Source organism: Strongylocentrotus purpuratus, unplaced genomic scaffold (assembly GCF_000002235.5).
Source record: "Strongylocentrotus purpuratus isolate Spur 01 unplaced genomic scaffold, Spur_5.0 spur5_scaffold_4, whole genome shotgun sequence".
NCBI lineage: Eukaryota > Metazoa > Echinodermata > Echinoidea > Camarodonta > Strongylocentrotidae > Strongylocentrotus > Strongylocentrotus purpuratus.
The window spans coordinates 27,323,247-27,342,299 of NW_022145610.1; the positions used below are offsets into that span (position 1 = coordinate 27,323,247).

The 19,053-nt window shown below is 36.6% G+C and overlaps 2 protein-coding genes across 2 annotated transcripts; one reads left to right on the forward strand and one right to left on the reverse strand.

Moving 5' to 3' along the window:
- Window positions 1-491: 491 nt before the first annotated feature.
- On the reverse strand, window positions 492-6,047 carry LOC115929099 (BTB/POZ domain-containing protein KCTD6-like). The gene is made up of 3 exons (XM_030997276.1): window positions 5,677-6,047; window positions 1,035-1,212; window positions 492-497 (listed from the first exon to the last, which is right to left on the reverse strand). The coding sequence occupies exons 1-3, from the start codon at window positions 6,045-6,047 to the stop codon at window positions 492-494; spliced, it is 555 nt and encodes a 184-aa protein (XP_030853136.1).
- Window positions 6,048-12,489: 6,442 nt separating this feature from the next.
- Window positions 12,490-18,976, forward strand: LOC105442236 (A disintegrin and metalloproteinase with thrombospondin motifs 17-like). Its single transcript, XM_030997277.1, has 9 exons — window positions 12,490-13,028; window positions 13,469-13,547; window positions 13,753-13,862; window positions 14,404-14,490; window positions 15,103-15,221; window positions 15,765-15,911; window positions 16,750-16,884; window positions 17,898-18,051; window positions 18,839-18,976. The coding sequence occupies exons 1-9, from the start codon at window positions 12,951-12,953 to the stop codon at window positions 18,974-18,976; spliced, it is 1,047 nt and encodes a 348-aa protein (XP_030853137.1). The 5' UTR covers window positions 12,490-12,950.
- Window positions 18,977-19,053: the final 77 nt, after the last annotated feature.

Sequence of the window (19,053 nt, forward strand, 5' to 3'; positions counted from 1 at the left end):
ACCTGTAGAATGCAAAATAACAATAACATTCTCTTTCCCATCCCTTTGAATAATTCGAATTTCTCATTTATAGTTTGCATCAACATGCTCAAAGATATGTGCATAGAATACACGATTAAAAATATATCAAAAAAACAAACATAAAATCAACATCAATTCGAAATTAAAGTGAAAACAATTTGTTGCACTGACAAGGTAAATTTACATTAACTGTTAACTGTATATCACTACTGATTTTTATTTTGTTCTCAAAATTCATCCATTCAAACCAAAGTATTCTAGGCACATTCATATCATTATATGCCTGGAAGTATGGACATTTATCATACAGATGCTAAAATGCAGTTTTCAAGTTTCAAGTAAAACAATAAGATTATGTGTAAATAAACACCTCAAAAATGACTGAATGAAGTGGGTGTTTATAGCTTATACATGCAGGATGGTTACATGTACACAATTCATGTATTTGTAAAAGTATTTAATGCGGAATCCTAATTCTGTGGAGTGTGGAATGCGAAAGTCACAGTAACAAATTATATCTCTCTCCCGTCGCTTCGGGATTCCTTCTATAATCCTGCTTTCTCATTTATATTGTACCTCACCCTCAAAGAAATGTGAAAAGTTTTCACTGAATATTTTTGTTGTTGCAAAATTGCCTACAGAAGCATGTGCCATGGCCCAAGCTATATTATTTTGCCTTTGTTGGAGTTGTACATGTACTACTACGTACCTTAGTTGATATCTCTTGTAAAGACCCATCTATCTGTTCGCCCCTTATCACTTCCCCGATCAATTGTACCTGATGATACCGATGCAAGATTGAAACCTAACTGATTAATTTGCATGAACAAATTTACACGATTCAATGGGCATGGTGGGGGCTTGCTTGGTATTGAGAATCCATTCTCTTCGGTACCAGTAATGCAGGGCCGCTTTACAAATCCTATCTTAACTAGTACTGGGATTTTCTGAAGGATTTCAGATCTGCAAAATATTTTCCAGGCTTCCCTGGATGAAGTATGGGAAAACTCCACCTCCAGAAATTCTTGCTTCTTGACGAGTTCTTTAGCTCGTTTTTCTTCCGCCTTATCGACGGTAACTTTATTTCTGATCCGAGTCACAGCATCAATTAATTCCTTGATCTGGTAGTAATCAGCTTCTTGTGCAAGCATGTCGAGCTCTTTGAAGTCTTCGGGTAAGACGAGAATGGACCTCCGTAGGAAATTCAGAACATACCGAAATAAGGAGCCATCCCCTTCAATGAGGTAATTCCCCTTATCATCCTTGATGGAAGGGAGCCGATCACTGAACATTGCCCCTAACATTGAATCGGGAAAACGAGTCAATGTAGCTCGCGATGTCGTGTATATCGTACCTCCGACATTAAGGCTCACAACATCAGTCATATTTCTTGAAAATAGAGCTCCGTTTTGAAATGGTTCCTGAAAGATAGTTTGTCTCTTTTGCAAGCTGAAAATATAAAATGATGTAACTCCGATGGTTAACAAGAGATAATACCAACTAAAAACTCCTCTTGAAAGAATATAACTGCTAATTGTCTCTACGTGGAATTATATCGACCGTTAGGAACTTTCAAAACGCGTTGCAAAAACACATCATTCTACAAGGTAGTCTGATTTTCCGACCCTTGTACCCCAAAGTCGTACATTTTGTGCTGAGTAAAGACTCGATAAGATTATGTTGGTCATTATAAAGAGAAAAGAGGGGTTTGCCTGCATGTCATTACCACACAAACTAAGCACACATTGTTTATTCGAAAGATTTTATCATAATACACAATATTTCATGTGTTGTTTATTTATTTGTAGTGATCGAACGCCCCTATATCGGAGGGGGCGTCCACAAAAGCTGCCCTTTTGACGGTTGACCTCTATACGGTTTCTCGACCGCCCCCCCCCCGCACACTTTGCAGACAACACTGGATTATTATGCATATTCATTGACGTACGTGCTACGTTAATCCGTTGACAAAGATGAAACTAAAACTATTCATGTTCCTTTGAAATATCGATTTGTAGAGATTCACATAGGTCATGTAGAATTTTTAATATTATGATAAAATCTTTCGAATAAACAAGGTGTGCTTAGATTGTGAGATAGATAATGACAGGCAAACCCATCTTTTCTGACTTTGGCCCTCCACTTAATTGCTCAGGTTAACAACACTACTAAAGCATGCACTCACGAGGTTTGTCTGACATAGCAAATGTTGATTCCAAAATCTACACACTCGCTATGAAATACTCGGTGAATTGGATAGCTTATTTCTCGGGGGAAAACAAATCCATAAATTTGAATTAATTATTAAACACTCTATTCTTCAAGCGCAGGCATTAATTTTGTTCGAACCTCTCTCTCTCTCTCTCTCTCTCTCTCTTTCTATATTTCCTTTCTTTCTATCCCCGCCTCCCCTACCTCGATCAATACCCCTTCTTCCTCTCCTCTCTCTATTTCCGCCTCTCCACCCTCAATCAATCCCTTCTTTTCTCTCCATCTCTCGCTCTTTCTATTCTCACTTCTCTCTCTTCTCTTTTTTTTCTCTCTCTCTTTTACTTATACATGTATATATTTCTCTCTCCCTCTCTCTCCTTATGGTTTCTCCACCCCACCCCCTGTGCACACTTTATAGCAGACGACACTGGTCAACACTGGATAAGTATGCATTATCATTTGACGTACATGCTGTTTATAATCCGTTGGCAAAGATGAAACCAAAACTATTCATGATCCATTGAAATGTCAATATGTGTAGTTTAACATAGGTCATGTTAATGATTAACTATAATTTATTATGTGGGATTTATTAATTGACCGGCATGGGTGTGGAGACTGTAGAGCTGCAGTATTTATGTCAAACATCAACTTTATCAATGTATAAAAAGTCATTACTGACTCAGTTTGCCCCTAAAATGTCATATTTAGGCTTACTTATAGAATAGTCTCTCTCTCTCTCATTTTCTCTCTCTCTCTCTCTCTCTCTCTCTTCGTGTCCTTCTCCCAGTACGTCATGTCTTATACACTGTTTATGCGTTGTTATCTCTTTTCCTCAAGCGAGGATTTTATTTCCATAATTCCAATACATATTTACATTAATTACTTAATGATTGAATAAAAAATAACATTAGCTAAAAATTAAAGTCTATTTAACGATTCTTCCAGTTTAGTATTATTTTCTTTGCCAACACATCCATACCTTAAAAACAATATTAGCAACGACTTGAATTAAAAAACAAAGCATGCGGGTAAGTAACAGAACCACTGACAATCTTTTATAACATTTATAATTTCATATTGCGCATTATTTAAAATATGAATCAGGAAAACATATTTCTTATTTCCTATGTCCTTACCTATATGTTTTGGTTTATTTGTAGGCCTACATGAAATAGGTGAAATATTAAATTACATATTATTTTCCAAAACATAAGCACACCCTTGTAATCTAATAAAAAGGGAAGCGTTCAATCAAATTGTCCACAAGTGTTGCCTGAATTATTACTTACAATTTGCCATTTATATTAATTTTCTTTTGAGGCAATAAACCTGTGAATCATCTTGAAATTAAATTGTTTAACTTTATTATTACGAATTTGCTTTAAATTAAATGAAAATACATCCTTCCGAACAAAGTCATTATCTAAATCTAGAAAGGAATTCCAAAAATAAATGACAATTGGTTCATTTGAATTTTTCCGTATTAACAAACGAAAGGAATATTTCCCTTTCATACCAAAAACATTTACCTTATCCCCTGTTTCTATTTCTATAAGATTCGAAATATCACATTCATCTTCAAAATCATTGACATTACTAAATCTATCTAACCAACACTGCGGAATGCTTTCTTTAATTTTGCATATTCAAAATCAAATAAGACCTGTTGCGCGTTCACCTTCTTAATAAATAATGTAGAGTCGTTCCAATTACCATTTGTAATCAAATCAAGAATTTTCAGTAAACCGGTATCTTGCCATTCTCGATAAAACTTTTTTCAAATATTTTTTCTTATGAGGTAATATTTTTTTCCAAATAATTTCATTCGGAATATTTTCTACTTTAAACATATCAATGAATCTTAATTGTGACCAAGTACAAAAAAGATCTACATACAATTTTAGCAAATTATGTTTTAGCATAATAAATTCATATCTGTTATATTTCAATTGAACTCTAAGCAAAGTGAAACGGCAATTCACAAAAAATACTATGCAAGATTTCCCTATCTTGTATAGGGTATCAAATTACTCTAAACTTCGACCCTCGTTTAGGATGCTTTTCATAAATTAATTTACACCATGACGGATGATGTACAGTGCTCAATGTCTAGGGGAGGGGGCATGTTCTAAATGAAAATTAAATTGTCTGTTGCATTGACAATACACATTGACAAAATACAGTTTATACATAAGTGAATTAGTAACATGAATGGTACAGTGTTTCAGCTTTAGATCTACACGAAAACTTTCTAATACGAGTTCAAAACTAAATTTTAGACACATTCACGTAAAAGATTGCACAGAACCCAAAAGGAAAATTATACCATAACATAATTTTTAAATAAAACATGAAGTGGCTGAACAGACTAAGTGCTTAAGCTACAACATAAACGTCATGTGCTTGTAGAGGTACATGTGTATGCGAATTCATAACTTTATTAAAACTGTGGAATGCAAAATAAGAAAAAGAAAACCATTCTCTCTCCCATCCCTTTATTAAAACAATTCTCATTTCTCATTTATACTGTGCATCAACATGCTCAAAGATATGTACATAGAATACACGATTACAAAAATATCAAACAAACAAACATAAAATCAAAATCAATTCGAAATAAAATTGAAAACAATTTGTTGCACGGACAAGGTAAATTGACATAATAATACATTCTATGTTAACTATATATCAATACTGGTTTGATAACAAAAATTCCTCCAATTTCATCCATTCAAACCAAAGTATTCTAGGCACATGTATATATAATGATATACCCAGAAGTATGGAAAGTAATCATACAGATGCTAAAATGCAGTTTTCAAGTTTCAAATAAACAATGAGATTACGCTTAAATACACACCGCCAAAATGACTGAATGAAGTGGGTATTTATAGCTACACGCAGGGTGGTAACATGTACTCAATTCATGTATTTGTAAAAATATGTAATGCGGAATCATAATTCTGTGAAATACAAAAATCACAATAATTAATTATATCCCTCTCCCGTCGCTTCGGGATTCCTTCTATAATCCTGCTTTCTCATTTACATTTTACCTCACCCTCAAAGAAATGTGAATAGTTTTCACTGAATATTTTTGTTGTTGCAAAATTGCCTACAGAAGCATGTGCCAAGCTACATTATTTTGCCTTTGTTGGAGTTGTACATGTAATACTTCCTTATTTTGTATCTCTTGTAAAGACCCATCTATCTATCCTCCCATGGGGAGCACTTTTACCTGATGATACCGATACAAGTTTGAAACCTAACTCAGTAATTTGCATGAAAACATTAACACGATTAAAGGGGAGTAATGGGAATCCTTGCTCTTCGATAACATAATTGTTGTTTTTCAAACATATTGAGATTTTCTTAAGGATTTCAGATTTGCAAAATATTTTCCAGGCTAAACAATTTTGTGCATCAATGGAAAGCTCCAACTCCAGGAATTCTTGCTTCTTTACGCGTTCTTTAGCTCGTTTTTCTTCCTCCCTATCGATGGTAACTTTATTTCTGATCTGAGTCACAGCATCGTTTAATTCCTTGATCTGGTAGTAATCAGCTTCCTGTGCAAGCATGTCGAGCTCTTTGAAGTCTTCGGGTAAGACGAGAATGGACCTCCGTAAGAAATTCAGAACATACCGAAATAAGGAGCCATCCCCGTCAATGAGGTAATTCCCCTTATCATCCTTGATGGAAGGGAGCCGATCACTGAACATTGACCCTAACCTTGAATCCGGAAAACGAGTCAATGTAGCTCGCGATGTCGTGTATATCGTACCTCCGACATTAAGGCTCACAACATCGGCCATATTTCTTGAAAACAATGCTCCGATTTGGAATGGTTCCTTAAAGGTAGTCTGTCCCTTTTGCAAGCTGAAAATATAAAATTATGTAAATCCTACGGTTAACAAGAGATAATACCAACTAAAAACTTACCTTAAAGGTACTATGTCCCATTTGCAGGCCACACAAATGAAAATGTTAAATTCCAACGGCGTTTGAAAGATAATACTAATTTAAAACTTCCCTCAAAACAAAAGGGCTTGAAAACGTCTTTTTGAGGGAAAATAACGACTGTTAGTTGTCGAATTAATTTACCGAGCGCGCTCGTTAAATTAAATAGTCTGATGTTCAAACCATTGTACCGAATGGTCGTACCTTTTGTGCTGCGCAAAGATTCAATCAGTTAATTTTTGGCATGACAAGAAGTGGGTCATTGGTGATTTGGTGTAGACAAATGCTCACGTACCCTTTACAGCTCATTATTTCTATGTATTTTATTACCAAAGAAAAAAAGAAGTCGGTCAGTCAATCAATAGTGTCTGACGGTGAAGTCTAGAAAGTAAACGGGTTTCCTTGCATGGGGGATATATCCCCCCCCCCCAATATTTCAGGTGGGGGGTGGCCTGTACAATCATTCGCCCCAATAATTCACCATCAACAAAAAAAAAATGAAGAGAAAAATTAATGATGAGAGCCCGATGAAAGCAGTTAATAGTTATTACTCGCAAGATGACCATCAATATACACATTTTGCTATCTCATTTTCATAATACAAACGTAAATGAGACAACCGTATATGAAACAAGAATAAATTGAATTTTCGCTCATACGGCTTCATCAGGAATTGATGAATTTATTCAATTCATTCAATCAACAGCATCATAGAAATGCCGCAGTGCGTCAAATGCAAAGTAGAGAGTGGGCGACAGAGATAATGAGAGACAGAGAGGATACAGGCGCGTAGCTAGGGAGGGCGGTTGGGGCGGTCGCCCCCCCCCCCCCCAAAAAAAAAGAGAGAGAGAGAGAGAGAGAGAGAGAGAGAGAAAGAAGAAATGAAGAGGACGTTGGAAGAAAAAGGATTAAGAGTCGAGAACGGCACAACAAATTGTCTTCTTTCTCTAATAATTTAATGAAACGTAAAAGCTTCCGCGCTTCGCGCGGGAAGGGGGGAACTGAATTCAGACAAGGGTTAAGAGTCGAGAATGGTACAACGAATCGTCTTCTTTCTCTAATAATTTAATGAAACGTCAAAAGAAACTGAATTTAGACAAGGATTAAGAGTCGAGAACGGTACAACGAATCGTCTTCTTTCTCTAATAATTTAATGAAACGTCAAAGCTTCCGCGCTTCGCGCGGAAGGGGGGGGGGGACTGAATTCACATAAGGATTAAGAATCGAGAATGGTAAAACGAATCGTCTTCTTTCTTTGATAATTTAATGAAACGTCAAAAGAAACTGAATTTAGACAAGGATTAAGAGTCGAGCACGGTATAGCGAATCGTCCTCTTTCTCTAATAATTTAATGAATCATCAAAGCTTTCGCGCTTCGCGCGGGACGGGGAAAACTCCCTCTGCTCTGTAAGTGATTCGCACGCTTCGCGTGCTCACTACCGCCCCCTAAAAATAAAATCCTTGCTACGCGCTTGAAAAGATTATAACCCAGGTAGCAAGACCATGTGGGACCCAAATGGGTCCCATATTCTCTGAAATGTTATCCTTATTGAGGGTGGCTTGAAAAAGTAAATAAGTTGGAAGGGATGGGGTGCAACCTGCCACACGCTTCTACCTCTTGGTTGCTTTGATCCATTGCCGAAAATATTTTGGCACCTATCATCCCCCCAACGACGGATACAAATCGACACCGTTGGACATACGTGACATATTCATAATTCCTGCAAAATTCTACAGAATTTGATGTTGGCTGCAAAAGGGTTACATCTCATTTAAATAATATTGCTAATAACATTAACAGCAGATCTTGTCTCGATCATCCTCATTTCTTTATCAATATACTAAAGCGGAGGGTCAAAGTCAGAAATGAGAGGTTTGCCTACCACTCCCACACAAACTAAGCATACCTTATTTAATCGAAAGATTTTATCATAATACACAATATTTCAGAGGTGTTTTTGTATTGGAACCTGTAGCGGACAACCCTATATCGGAGGGGGCGTCCAAAAAAGTTGCCATTTTGACGGAAAATAGTATTTTGTTAATAATATATTAAGGAAACCTTGAAACATCATGATTTGGTGTCAGATGAAGGAAAATTAGATTATCTACATTTTGATACCAATTTCAACGGAATCCGGAATAGTAAACATCGAATTTTATCAATAAACGTTATTTTCCATTATATCAAAATCGTTTTTTTTTCTCGTAACTTTCCAGAAATTTGCCAATGTACAAGCATAATACCTTGTGCGAAGGAAAGGCTTGTATCTCTCGTGGAAAATCGTAGTTACCCCAAAACTGATTTGATTTCATTGAAAACGACATTTTGCCCATAGGCCTATGTATATAAACTGTCCACAAATACGTGTATTAGTTTATCAAGGATATGTTTAGTGTGCTTAAATCGAGTTGTATAGATAACTTCGAGGTAAAACCTCTAATCGCCATGGTTTTGATGTCAAATGATGGATAATTTAAATATCTTCTAGTTTTTATCGACCTATCAACTTGTTCGGATCACCTGATTGGTGTCTATTGGATAATCCGTGTATGTGTTTGGATCAGAAGTGTGCACAAATACTGGCACGACGTTGTACTTACCTAATTCACTGATAAATGACCACCTTTCCGTTCCCTAAAACGTATTCATATAACTCTCTTCTCGTCTATTATTGCTGCTTTGAACGCTTTTGCCCAATATTCAATTATATATTGGAGTTCAATACACGGCGTTATGAGAAAAAAAATCGCTGTCTTCTTGCGGTCGACTTACAGCTAGCACTTACAGTTAGAATTCAGGGCCAGGTTTTGTGAAGCGATTCTACAGAAGGTCGACAGATTCTTGTACGTGGCAATAATATCTGCCATTTATATCAAATCAGTCAAGCGCAAAATTTGTATTGTTAGGGGGAAAATAAATATGAATACTCTGTCGAGTACAAGAACGGGTGAGTTGAATCTCGGGTTGAACTAAACATTGACAAGGGTTGTATATGGCCCAAAAATAGACAGGTCTGAACGAAAAGTCTTTCCATCGGCCATGGGAAAAATAATTTTATTAGAATTGACAGAAACAGATACAGCTGTATGTAGAATGGAAAAGACTTGAGCCTTTTTCAATACATACATACATGTACATACTTTTTGATATATAAATACATGTATATACATACTTTTCAATACATACTTACATGTCCATACTTTTCAATACATCCACATGTATTAAAAAGAGAATTTACACCGCATAAACGCTCCGACATTCTGCATGGTCTTCTGAAAAAAATTACTTGAGTATTCACAAAATATGTAACCGGCATGTCAGTTTTATGGGCATTCTGGGAATTTTTCCGAGGGCTCAAAATACCTATATTATAGGTCTCTTGGGCTGTCTATAGTCCCAGCTAGGATTTGTTGTAGCCTACTTATATCTTCCTTTGATTATGTTGAAACATTTTTCTTTACCATCAGATTTTACCAAGCAGATGAAGGGAGGTGTCAAAGAACAGTTGATTGTGTGTGAGTTGAGAGAGAGAGAGAGAGAGAGAGAGAGGGGGGGGGGGGGTCCATGCCCATTCTCACATTATCCATACTAAAAATGGACCTTTTCGGCTCAAAATTTATATTTTACACACTACATAACTCAACTGAAATATATTCTAATTATCCATCATTTGATACCAAACATATGATGCTTACAGATTTAAACTCAAGTTATCTATAAACTCGGTTTAAGCACTCAAAACACATCCTTAATACGCTAATAAGCCAGTTCACGGTTGCAGTCTGAGCATGAGCAGATAAAGGTCATTGCGGAACAAATTGTGAAATACACAGAGACAAAATACTGGATACGTGCTCATGAAAGTTATGTAACATTATTCATTCATGCACATTCAGTGCACTCCATGATACACAGGTGGAAATATTCTTTGAAAAGGGGAAACAAAGGCTATTTATATAGCACCTCCATCGCTGTAGGAGTGATTATTTCAAAATGTACACAGTGGGACCTCTTCTTGTTTTTAAGATCTGTGGATATTCGGGGTCATTGCAGTAATGTGCTAACCGTGAACTGGTCTATACACGTATATGCATACAGTTTATACACATATGGGCAAAACTGTAGTTTTCTATCAAATCAAATCAATAACTTTGGCTAACTCCGACTTTCCACTAAAAATATATACAAGCCTCCCCTTCGCACAAGATTTTATGCTTGTACATTGGCAAATTTCTTAAAAGATACGAAAAAATTACCTGTCCAATTTTGATATAATGGAAAAATAACGTTTTTTGGATAAAAATACTATTTTTCGTCAAAAGGGCCGCTTTTTAGGACACCCTCTTATAAAGGTGTGTTCGCTACAAAACAAAACAAAACTCTGAAATATTGTATATTATGATAAATCTTTCGAATAAACAAGGTGTGCTTAATATGTGAGGTTGTTGCAGGCGCACCCCTCTTTTCTGACTTTGACCCTCCGCTTGTTTGTCTGTTATAGCAAATGTGCATTCCACAATCCACACACTCGCTATCAAACACTGGGGGGGGGGGTCCATATATTTTAATCAATTATTAAACACTCTATTCTTCTCCTTCAAGCGCAGGCATTAATTTTGTTCAAGCTTAGTATACATAAATTTAAAAACAAAAATGTCTCTCTCTCGCTCCCTTCTTCCCTTTCCATCTTTCCCTCTTTTTATTCTCTCTTCTCACTATACTCCTATCTCTCTCTATCTCTCTCTCTCTCTCTCTCTTTCTCTCTCTCTCTTTCTCTCTTTCTCTCTCTCTTTCTCTCTCTCTCTTTCTCTCTTTCTCTCTCTCTCTTTCTCTCATTAATTGTTGTTAATTTAAATGTATCTTTCCTCTCTTTGTACGGTTTCTCTACCCTCTCCCCAATCCCTCTCCCATATCCCTCTCCCCCTCTCTCTCTCCCACTCTATCCCACTCTCTCTCTCTCTCTCACGCGCGCTCGTTTGCTCTCTCTCTCTCTCTCTCTCTCTCTCCCACTTATACCCTCTCCGTCCCCTCTACACTCTAGCAGACGGCACTGGTCCACACGGGATGAGCATGCATCAACACGAAGGCGCCAAACAGAAATTGGTTTAGATAAACAAATCTATAGAGAGGATGGCAAAAGCTAGTATTTCAGAGATCGATTGGATAAACCTTTCCGGGGGTTTGATGTTTAAATGAATAGTAAAGCAAGGTCCAGTACTAAAAGTTATATTAAATGAAACCATGAACATAACCATTCCCACATCATAATCTGTGTATACAGTGGCGTAATGTGCATGGGTGCAGTCAGGTAGGGGGTATAGACATCATTGGGGGGGGGGGGGGGGGGGGGGCACCAGTTTTATGAAATGTTAATCTATACAAAGTCACATGCAAGTGGGATAATGATCACATCTTCTTTTTCCATCCTCTACCTTTCCCTTTCCCTCTTTCTCTTCTTCTTTCCTCTTTGCGATTCAAGTGGTGGCACCTGGCGCCTTATTGTTTCTATACCTCTTTGTGTTTACGTGTGTTTGTGTGTGTGTGTGTGTGTGTGTGTGGGGGGGGGGGGGTGAGTGAGACCACTTTATTACTGCACTAATTTATTTTCATACCGTGTGAGGCGTGCATCCCAAGCAAAATGTGCGTCAAACTAGGGGGGAAAGAATTTACCAGAAAGAGATATTTTGATTTTTTTTTTAACTTGCCGACAAGAATAGTAGTTAATAAACGTGTCGAAAATATCATCCATTTATAAAGAGGGCAACTTCCACGCCAACATATTAACATACAATCTAAAATATTGTGGTTGGATTGTTATAATTTTATAGCTATATCATCTATTAATAAACCGTATCATCGTTGTGTAAACGTAGGCCTAGGCTGTAAGTTTTTATTTGTCCTTCCTCCATTTCATCATCATCCTCCATTTCATCATTATCCTCTTATCTTATCCCTCTTATCATCCTCTGTCTCTATTTCCCTTTCTCTCCCTAAAGTTGCCCAATATCCCAAAGCATTAATACGTTTATAAGATAAGGGGATCGTGCTCCCATGGGCGTTACGTCTCCATCATTTGTTTTAAATACCATAACAAATAATACCGGCGGGGAAATAAACTCTCATCAGTCGATCGAATATCCAATCAATATGAATAAATAATGATTGCAATGGGATCAGAACGCTGCATAAAGCACAGGGATTTATTCGACTGACTTTACAGTGCATCAACATACAGATGAAATGGCCTCAAAAAACATCTTTAAAATTATTCTTAGCTTCTGAGGCTGTCTTTAAGAGCGCATCAGTATTACGAATGTGACAGTCTCTAAAGAACATCTATAACATTAGATGTAAAGGTACTTGTTTCATCGCCATTTGTATTTCTCTTTTTGTGATGCTTTTGTTTTCATCGTCTTCATCAAAGGGCCAAGTGTAAGGCGAACGATTTATTTATCTTGAGAAAATTCCAATTTGAAAGGGGAACCGTATTTTAGAAGAAGAAAAAAGAGTTTCAACGTCGGTGACTTTCTTTAACCATATTTCTGCGATACGCAACTATATTTCAACATGTTTTACATTCTCAAATTTGTCATAGTGGCTACGACTTAGCGTCCTATCGGAGGGACGGATAAAGGAAGGACAGGAGATGGGAATTATTTACCAGTGGAAAGATTCCAGGCCAGCAGGCAAAGTTCCGTTTGTGGCATACTCTGTCTACATCTGTTAAATCAGAAAACGTTTTTGATTTGTAACCATGAAAACTACATCGACATCTATCGTCTTCACAATCTTCTCCATACTGTCATCAATTGGATACAATCATTGTATTCCGGTAAGTACAAAACAAACGGTCATTAAGGTACTGATAATGATGATTTTGGTAATGATGATGATGATGATACTGATGATGATGATGATGATGATGATGATGATGATGATGATGATGATGATGATGCTGATGATGGTAGTGATGCTGATAATGATTATGATAGTAATAATGATAGCGATGATGATATTGATGATGATAGTAATAATGATAGCGATGATGATATTGATGATGATAGCGATGATGATAGTGATGATGATAGTAATAATGGTAGCGATGATGATAGTGATGATGATAGTAATAATGGTAGCGATGATGATAGTGATGATGATAGTAATAATGGTAGCGATAATGATAGTGATGATGGCAGTGATGATGATAGTGGCGATGATAGTGATAAAGATGATGATGACAGACCCCTCTTTTAATCTTCTCTGTACGTACAGCATAATCTGTCGATGAAAAAGGGACAAGCCAACTCCATGAAAATTAAGGCCAAATACAAGATACCTCCGCCTGTTTCCGGTGAGTATTTTATGCATATAAGATGCATTCTATTTGAGGCAAAAATGATGTACTTTCCGGGGGCTGCCCTCTGAACCCCAATCGTTGATTTGTAGTAAATTGCGGGTATATAATCATAATATGCTGTCAACGGTAGCAGTGCTATCCTTCCCAACTCTTCATAATTTTTATTGCTATGATTGTGGATGTTGATTTTACCCTGCAGGTGAGCTTTTAACCCCTCGAGCGGTCGAACTGATGCTGGTTCTACATCACGATCTATCCCGTTACCATGGTGGCGACACGATAAACTACATCACCAATATTTCAAATCAGGTTAGTTTCACAAGGTCAGTCAGTGTACATTGACATGTGATAACATTTCTCAATATTTGACATCCTATTCAAACTGCCACATCGACTCCGAACTCACCGTTAACCGGTTTTTATTCTCCTATCCGGGGTAATGTCGTTCTATGTTCGGTCTAGATGTTGATGGTCTCATGTCGGTCTCACTCGTCGATATAACTGGGATGTAATTCTTACACGATGAAAAACTATCTAGTGCACCAAAATGTTGACCTATATAAGTTTGGACTAAACCAATTCGAAGTTTGCATCGTTCTTATTTGCTTTTGAGGGTCTTCAATTTCGTTGGGGGGGGGGGGCACATGAACACATGCGATTTGGGGGCAAATTTGTGTGTACTTAAGGTATGCAAAAGTTAGTTTTAAAAGGATACGGGTTGGTTGTGCCCCCTCCCCATTTAATCAACGACTGATCAAACCTCGCTATATTTTTAAAATATTTTATAATGAATATTCACATTTTACGGAAATCTTAATATCTGATTATGTCTCCATTTTGTCATATACAGGCAGCGGACTTATGGAGTGATATCCCAAACCTTGGTGTCAATATTACAGTCAGAGTCACCAAGACTGTTTTTCTGAAGGATGATACGGTAATCATTTCTTTCAATGTTTGATTCTATAATTTAATATATCCAAATTCATTATTGCTTTAATAGAGTACTACATTAAAATCACTTTAGACGGGATGGCACAGCCGAAGTATTATGTTTTGCTGATATTATGGTTAAAAGAAGAATAACCTTATTAATCTGCTTGTTTTCTGTTTTTTCTCTTTTCGATTATGGATTTTTACACTGTTTGTTCATCCACCTGACCTGTGCTTTAATTTCAGCCTTATAATCTGAACAATTACAGTTTCATTCAACCACAATTTGTCTTTGTATAATTTCATCACGATCATACAAACGATTGTTAAATATATGTTCAATATGGATCAAAATAATCAAATCAAACCAATCACATATCGGAAGGAATCAAATAGTATCTTGACATTGAATTGATTTAATTAAAAGGAATTAGTATCTTTGACAACCGTGTCCATACCATAACACATATGTTGGGGAAAGTGTGACAATGAAAATTGAATAGAATTCAAAAGTTGGTTGGGGTGAGGTGTTGCTCATTTCGATTTAAAGTTCAAAATAAGATTGCGATTATCGTATTTAAAAATATGAACAAATTGTGATGTATTTTTCTTATAGAACTCCTTACCCATTGAATCAGATGCGAATCAACTTCTAAGACATTTCTGTAATGATTGGCAGAATGAAAATAAATACTGGCATAGGGGCGAGTTCGACGCCATGATTCTTATTACAAGGTAAGATTAATAATCTGTCCAAAATATTTCAAAGATTTTTTTTCAAAAGAGTCTATTGAAATAATTATTTGTGAAGTGTAGTTGTTGTATCTATTTGCCTTTATACAAGTCCTATTATCTTGATATAAAATCTATGTCCATTATTTATTTATCTATTTATTAGATTACGTCATGTACGTTGGAGAAAACAGACAAATTTTAATGAAAATGTTGTGGATTCATGTACCACTGGGTCGAGTATCATGAACGCTTGACCAAAGCTTAAGATTAAATGAAATATACTAATGTTTGAGAGGGGAGGGGGTGGGGTGTACGTAATCTTTTAGGAAAAATTATATGAGAGTGTACGGTCCATTATTTGAAATGTGTTTGGAACGTATTCATTTTTATTTTATTTTGTAAACATTACTAGAGTTGGTAAAAACAAAATTAATAAGAAACATTCAGTATATTCAATATATTATTTTTACATTATAAATGGTCGGATTTGATCAAATTTTATAATCAATTTTACTTACTTTCCAACTTACTTATTTTTTTCAGAGAGGATGTTCACCTCAATAACAACTACAATGCTACGGGGCTAGCCTATATGCATGGGGCATGTGATGAGGGCTACCAGTGTGTCGTGGTACAGGATACTAGCCCGATGGGGACCGCAATAACATTGGCACATGAACTGGGACACTTGTAAGTAAAAAATCATTTTTGCATTTAATAGAGATGTTGGAATTCTAACCCAGGGGCATATTTAGGAGGAAAAGAACAAGGGGCATATGTCCATAGCAAATCAGATAAGTTATCTGATTTGCTATGGACATATGCCATGGACATATGCAAGTTAAACTTGTTTTGACCTGTAAAAGCCTCAGAGTTGTTGTTTTTTTTGTTGAGAAAATTGAATACCCGCGATCAAACAACACGTGATAGCCACTGAAAGTAACCCTGTATACTCATTTGCAAAATTACGAATATATATGAATGTCTATTCTTTATCGATACAGTTGTTTTAAATTGAAGCTGTTTACAATGTTGTATGATTTGTTATTTCTTAGATGCGGATAGTACTATGTTTCAATATTTTTTTCTTCTCATTGCAATCATAATAACAACATACAAAGAAAACCTCAAACAATATGATAAACAATGAACAATAACATCACGACTTGGTTAGCCAGCCAAAACAATTGAAAGGGGCAGAATTACATAATTTCAATCTTCAGTCGCTATCTTTAACACATTATCATTCAATAGACAAGGATGTCTATGAGACTATGACTATGAATTATCATGTTTGTTAGTAAATTTAGAATCTGATAGGACATTTGCCACCGCCTCAATGCTCAGTGAAAATGTAAATGAAGGAATTAGTCCTATGGTAAATCGTTGATATAACGACTTATGAGCTCTTTGAAGGTCTCCAGATATTCTGCTTGATTGCTGATGCGTCTACATGTATTTGTCTGATTGTATATCATGCGTATATATTCAACAATTCATTGTAATTATCTTATCTCCTTTTTTAAAGACTTGGTATGTATCATGACGGTCAGTTCAATGGATGTATAGACCGGACCAACCTGATGAGTGGATACACAGTGAGCGGGGCACAGTCAGTCCGATGGTCTACATGCAGTACCAAGTCCCTTTTGGAATACCTCAAGTAAGATGATTAAAGCGAGAAATGTTACATTGCCTTTAGAATCGGGGATACAGGGGTGGAAGGGGAAGTCGTGCACTTAAAGGTATTACAAAGTTTTGGTATGGGTCATGCATTTGGTTCAAATTAACATATTGGAAGCATATGCGTTCCTACATTATACATTGATCGTTGTCGCGGTTTAAATCGAGTCTAAAGTTATGAAATTATAAATAATAAACTCTTTATGTTGTATAGCTCCCTCTCAAGGTCAAGATATTAATTTAGCTATGAAACAATATTTCTTGACTAAAATCGACTGATTAGATATTCCCGTTTGGAAATTATATATCCAAACTACATATTCTGAGATTTTCATGGTCGCACCTACCATTGTACGGCCGTAGGCGCTATTTGAAATTTATCAAAATTTACCGGGAGCACCGGTAAATTTTTATATTCAATTTTTCTCGAAAACAAAAATGTTTTAGGGGCTAATTTTTTTAGTGCTTATAATACATCCACAGGGGCATCCAAATATATCAAAATTGTAAAGATTCACTATCCATCCAATTTTCAAAATTTCCCAAAACTTTGTATTACCTTTAAAGTTGCCGACAGTTTAGCCAATGTCTAAGCAACAAGCAACACCAACAACAAAACTTATCGAAACGACAAGACTAAAAACAAATAAGTTTTTCAAATAATATACCAAAAAGAACAGTTTGAATGGGGATGGAATGCAATTATGTTTGTTTATGTCGAAATTTAAATAGATAAATTTTTAAGCATGTCTCATTGCAAAAACATTTAGGTATTAATCTTGATCCTTGATGTAACATTATCACCCTTCACACAATAATGATTAACTTCAAGTCTGCAAAGAGTACTTTATGAAACTTCTAAAAATATTCGGTATAAGATATCTTCCTTAAACGTTATCATTTGTTAAGACATCCTACTAAAACTTCAATATTTATTAAGTCATCTTTCTAAACTTCAGTATTTTTTAATTAAAAAAAAAAAAACTCCTTTAGATTGCCGCGATCTCAGTGTCTGCAGAACATCACCTCACCAAGTGCTGTTCGGTTGACCACTCAAACTTTCCCTGGCCAGTATTACGACACAGACCATCAGTGCCGCATCGCACTGGGCAGCAGTGCAAGGACGTGCCCCACGGGAAAGAGAGAGGTAGGCTACAGTTACAGTCATCTCATGAATGTATGATGGTGCACTTCCTCTTTCTCTTGTCCTGTCAATGTACCCCTCTCTCTCTCCATCTGCCCCTTCCTCCCCCGCTCTGAGTGTGTGTATGAGAGAGAGAAAAATGGAGAGGGAGAGAGAGAGAGAGAGAGAGAGAGAGAGAGAGAGAGGGCAGACTGCAGATCAAAATAGAGGGAGTAAAAAAGAAAGGAGAGGGAGCGAGGGAGGGAGAGAGAAGGTGGTGGGGGTAGGAGGGATAGAGAGAGATGGGAGGAATAAAAAGAAAGACCGAGAGAGAGAGAGAGAGAGAGAGAGAGAGAGAGAGAGAGAGAGAGAGAGAGGGAGAGAGAAAGAGAGAGAGGGGGAGAGGGAGAGAGATATTGAAAGAGAGAGGGGGAGGTAGAGGAAGATAGTAAAGATGAAGAGAGAGACAGAGAGCAAGGGGATGGGAGAGGAGGAGGAGAGAGAGAGAGAGAGAGAGAGAGAGAGAGAGAGAAGGGAGGGGGAGGGAGAGGTATGGAAATAGATGAGACATGTGAGGAAACATGTAGGGGGGGGGGAAGTGAGATGCAAGGATTATAACTCGTTCCATTGTGAAAATTATTCATTCAGTTGCATTAGTACCGTTTCCCTTGCAAGTCATTCTAAACATTTTGTTTATAAATCTTTGATGGCTCGGTTATCTTGATTTAATTAAAAGCGACAATTTTTCATGCAATTAATACTCCCATATACCAAAATAGCATCAACGCTTTTATTGCATTTTTACATGTAGCTCTTCCAGAAGCTTTGCCAGCATCTGAAATGTTTACAGCCAGCAAAGAAGAAATGTGTTATGACAAACCGCCCTCCGCTTGATGGGACTCCATGTGCAATAAACAAGGTAATCTACATACCCATGATACTAAATTAATGTTGTCTTCAGTGTTTACACTCTTCTCCCCTTGTGGATATGTTTGTTGCAAGAACTGTTTTTGTCTGGCTCTCTCT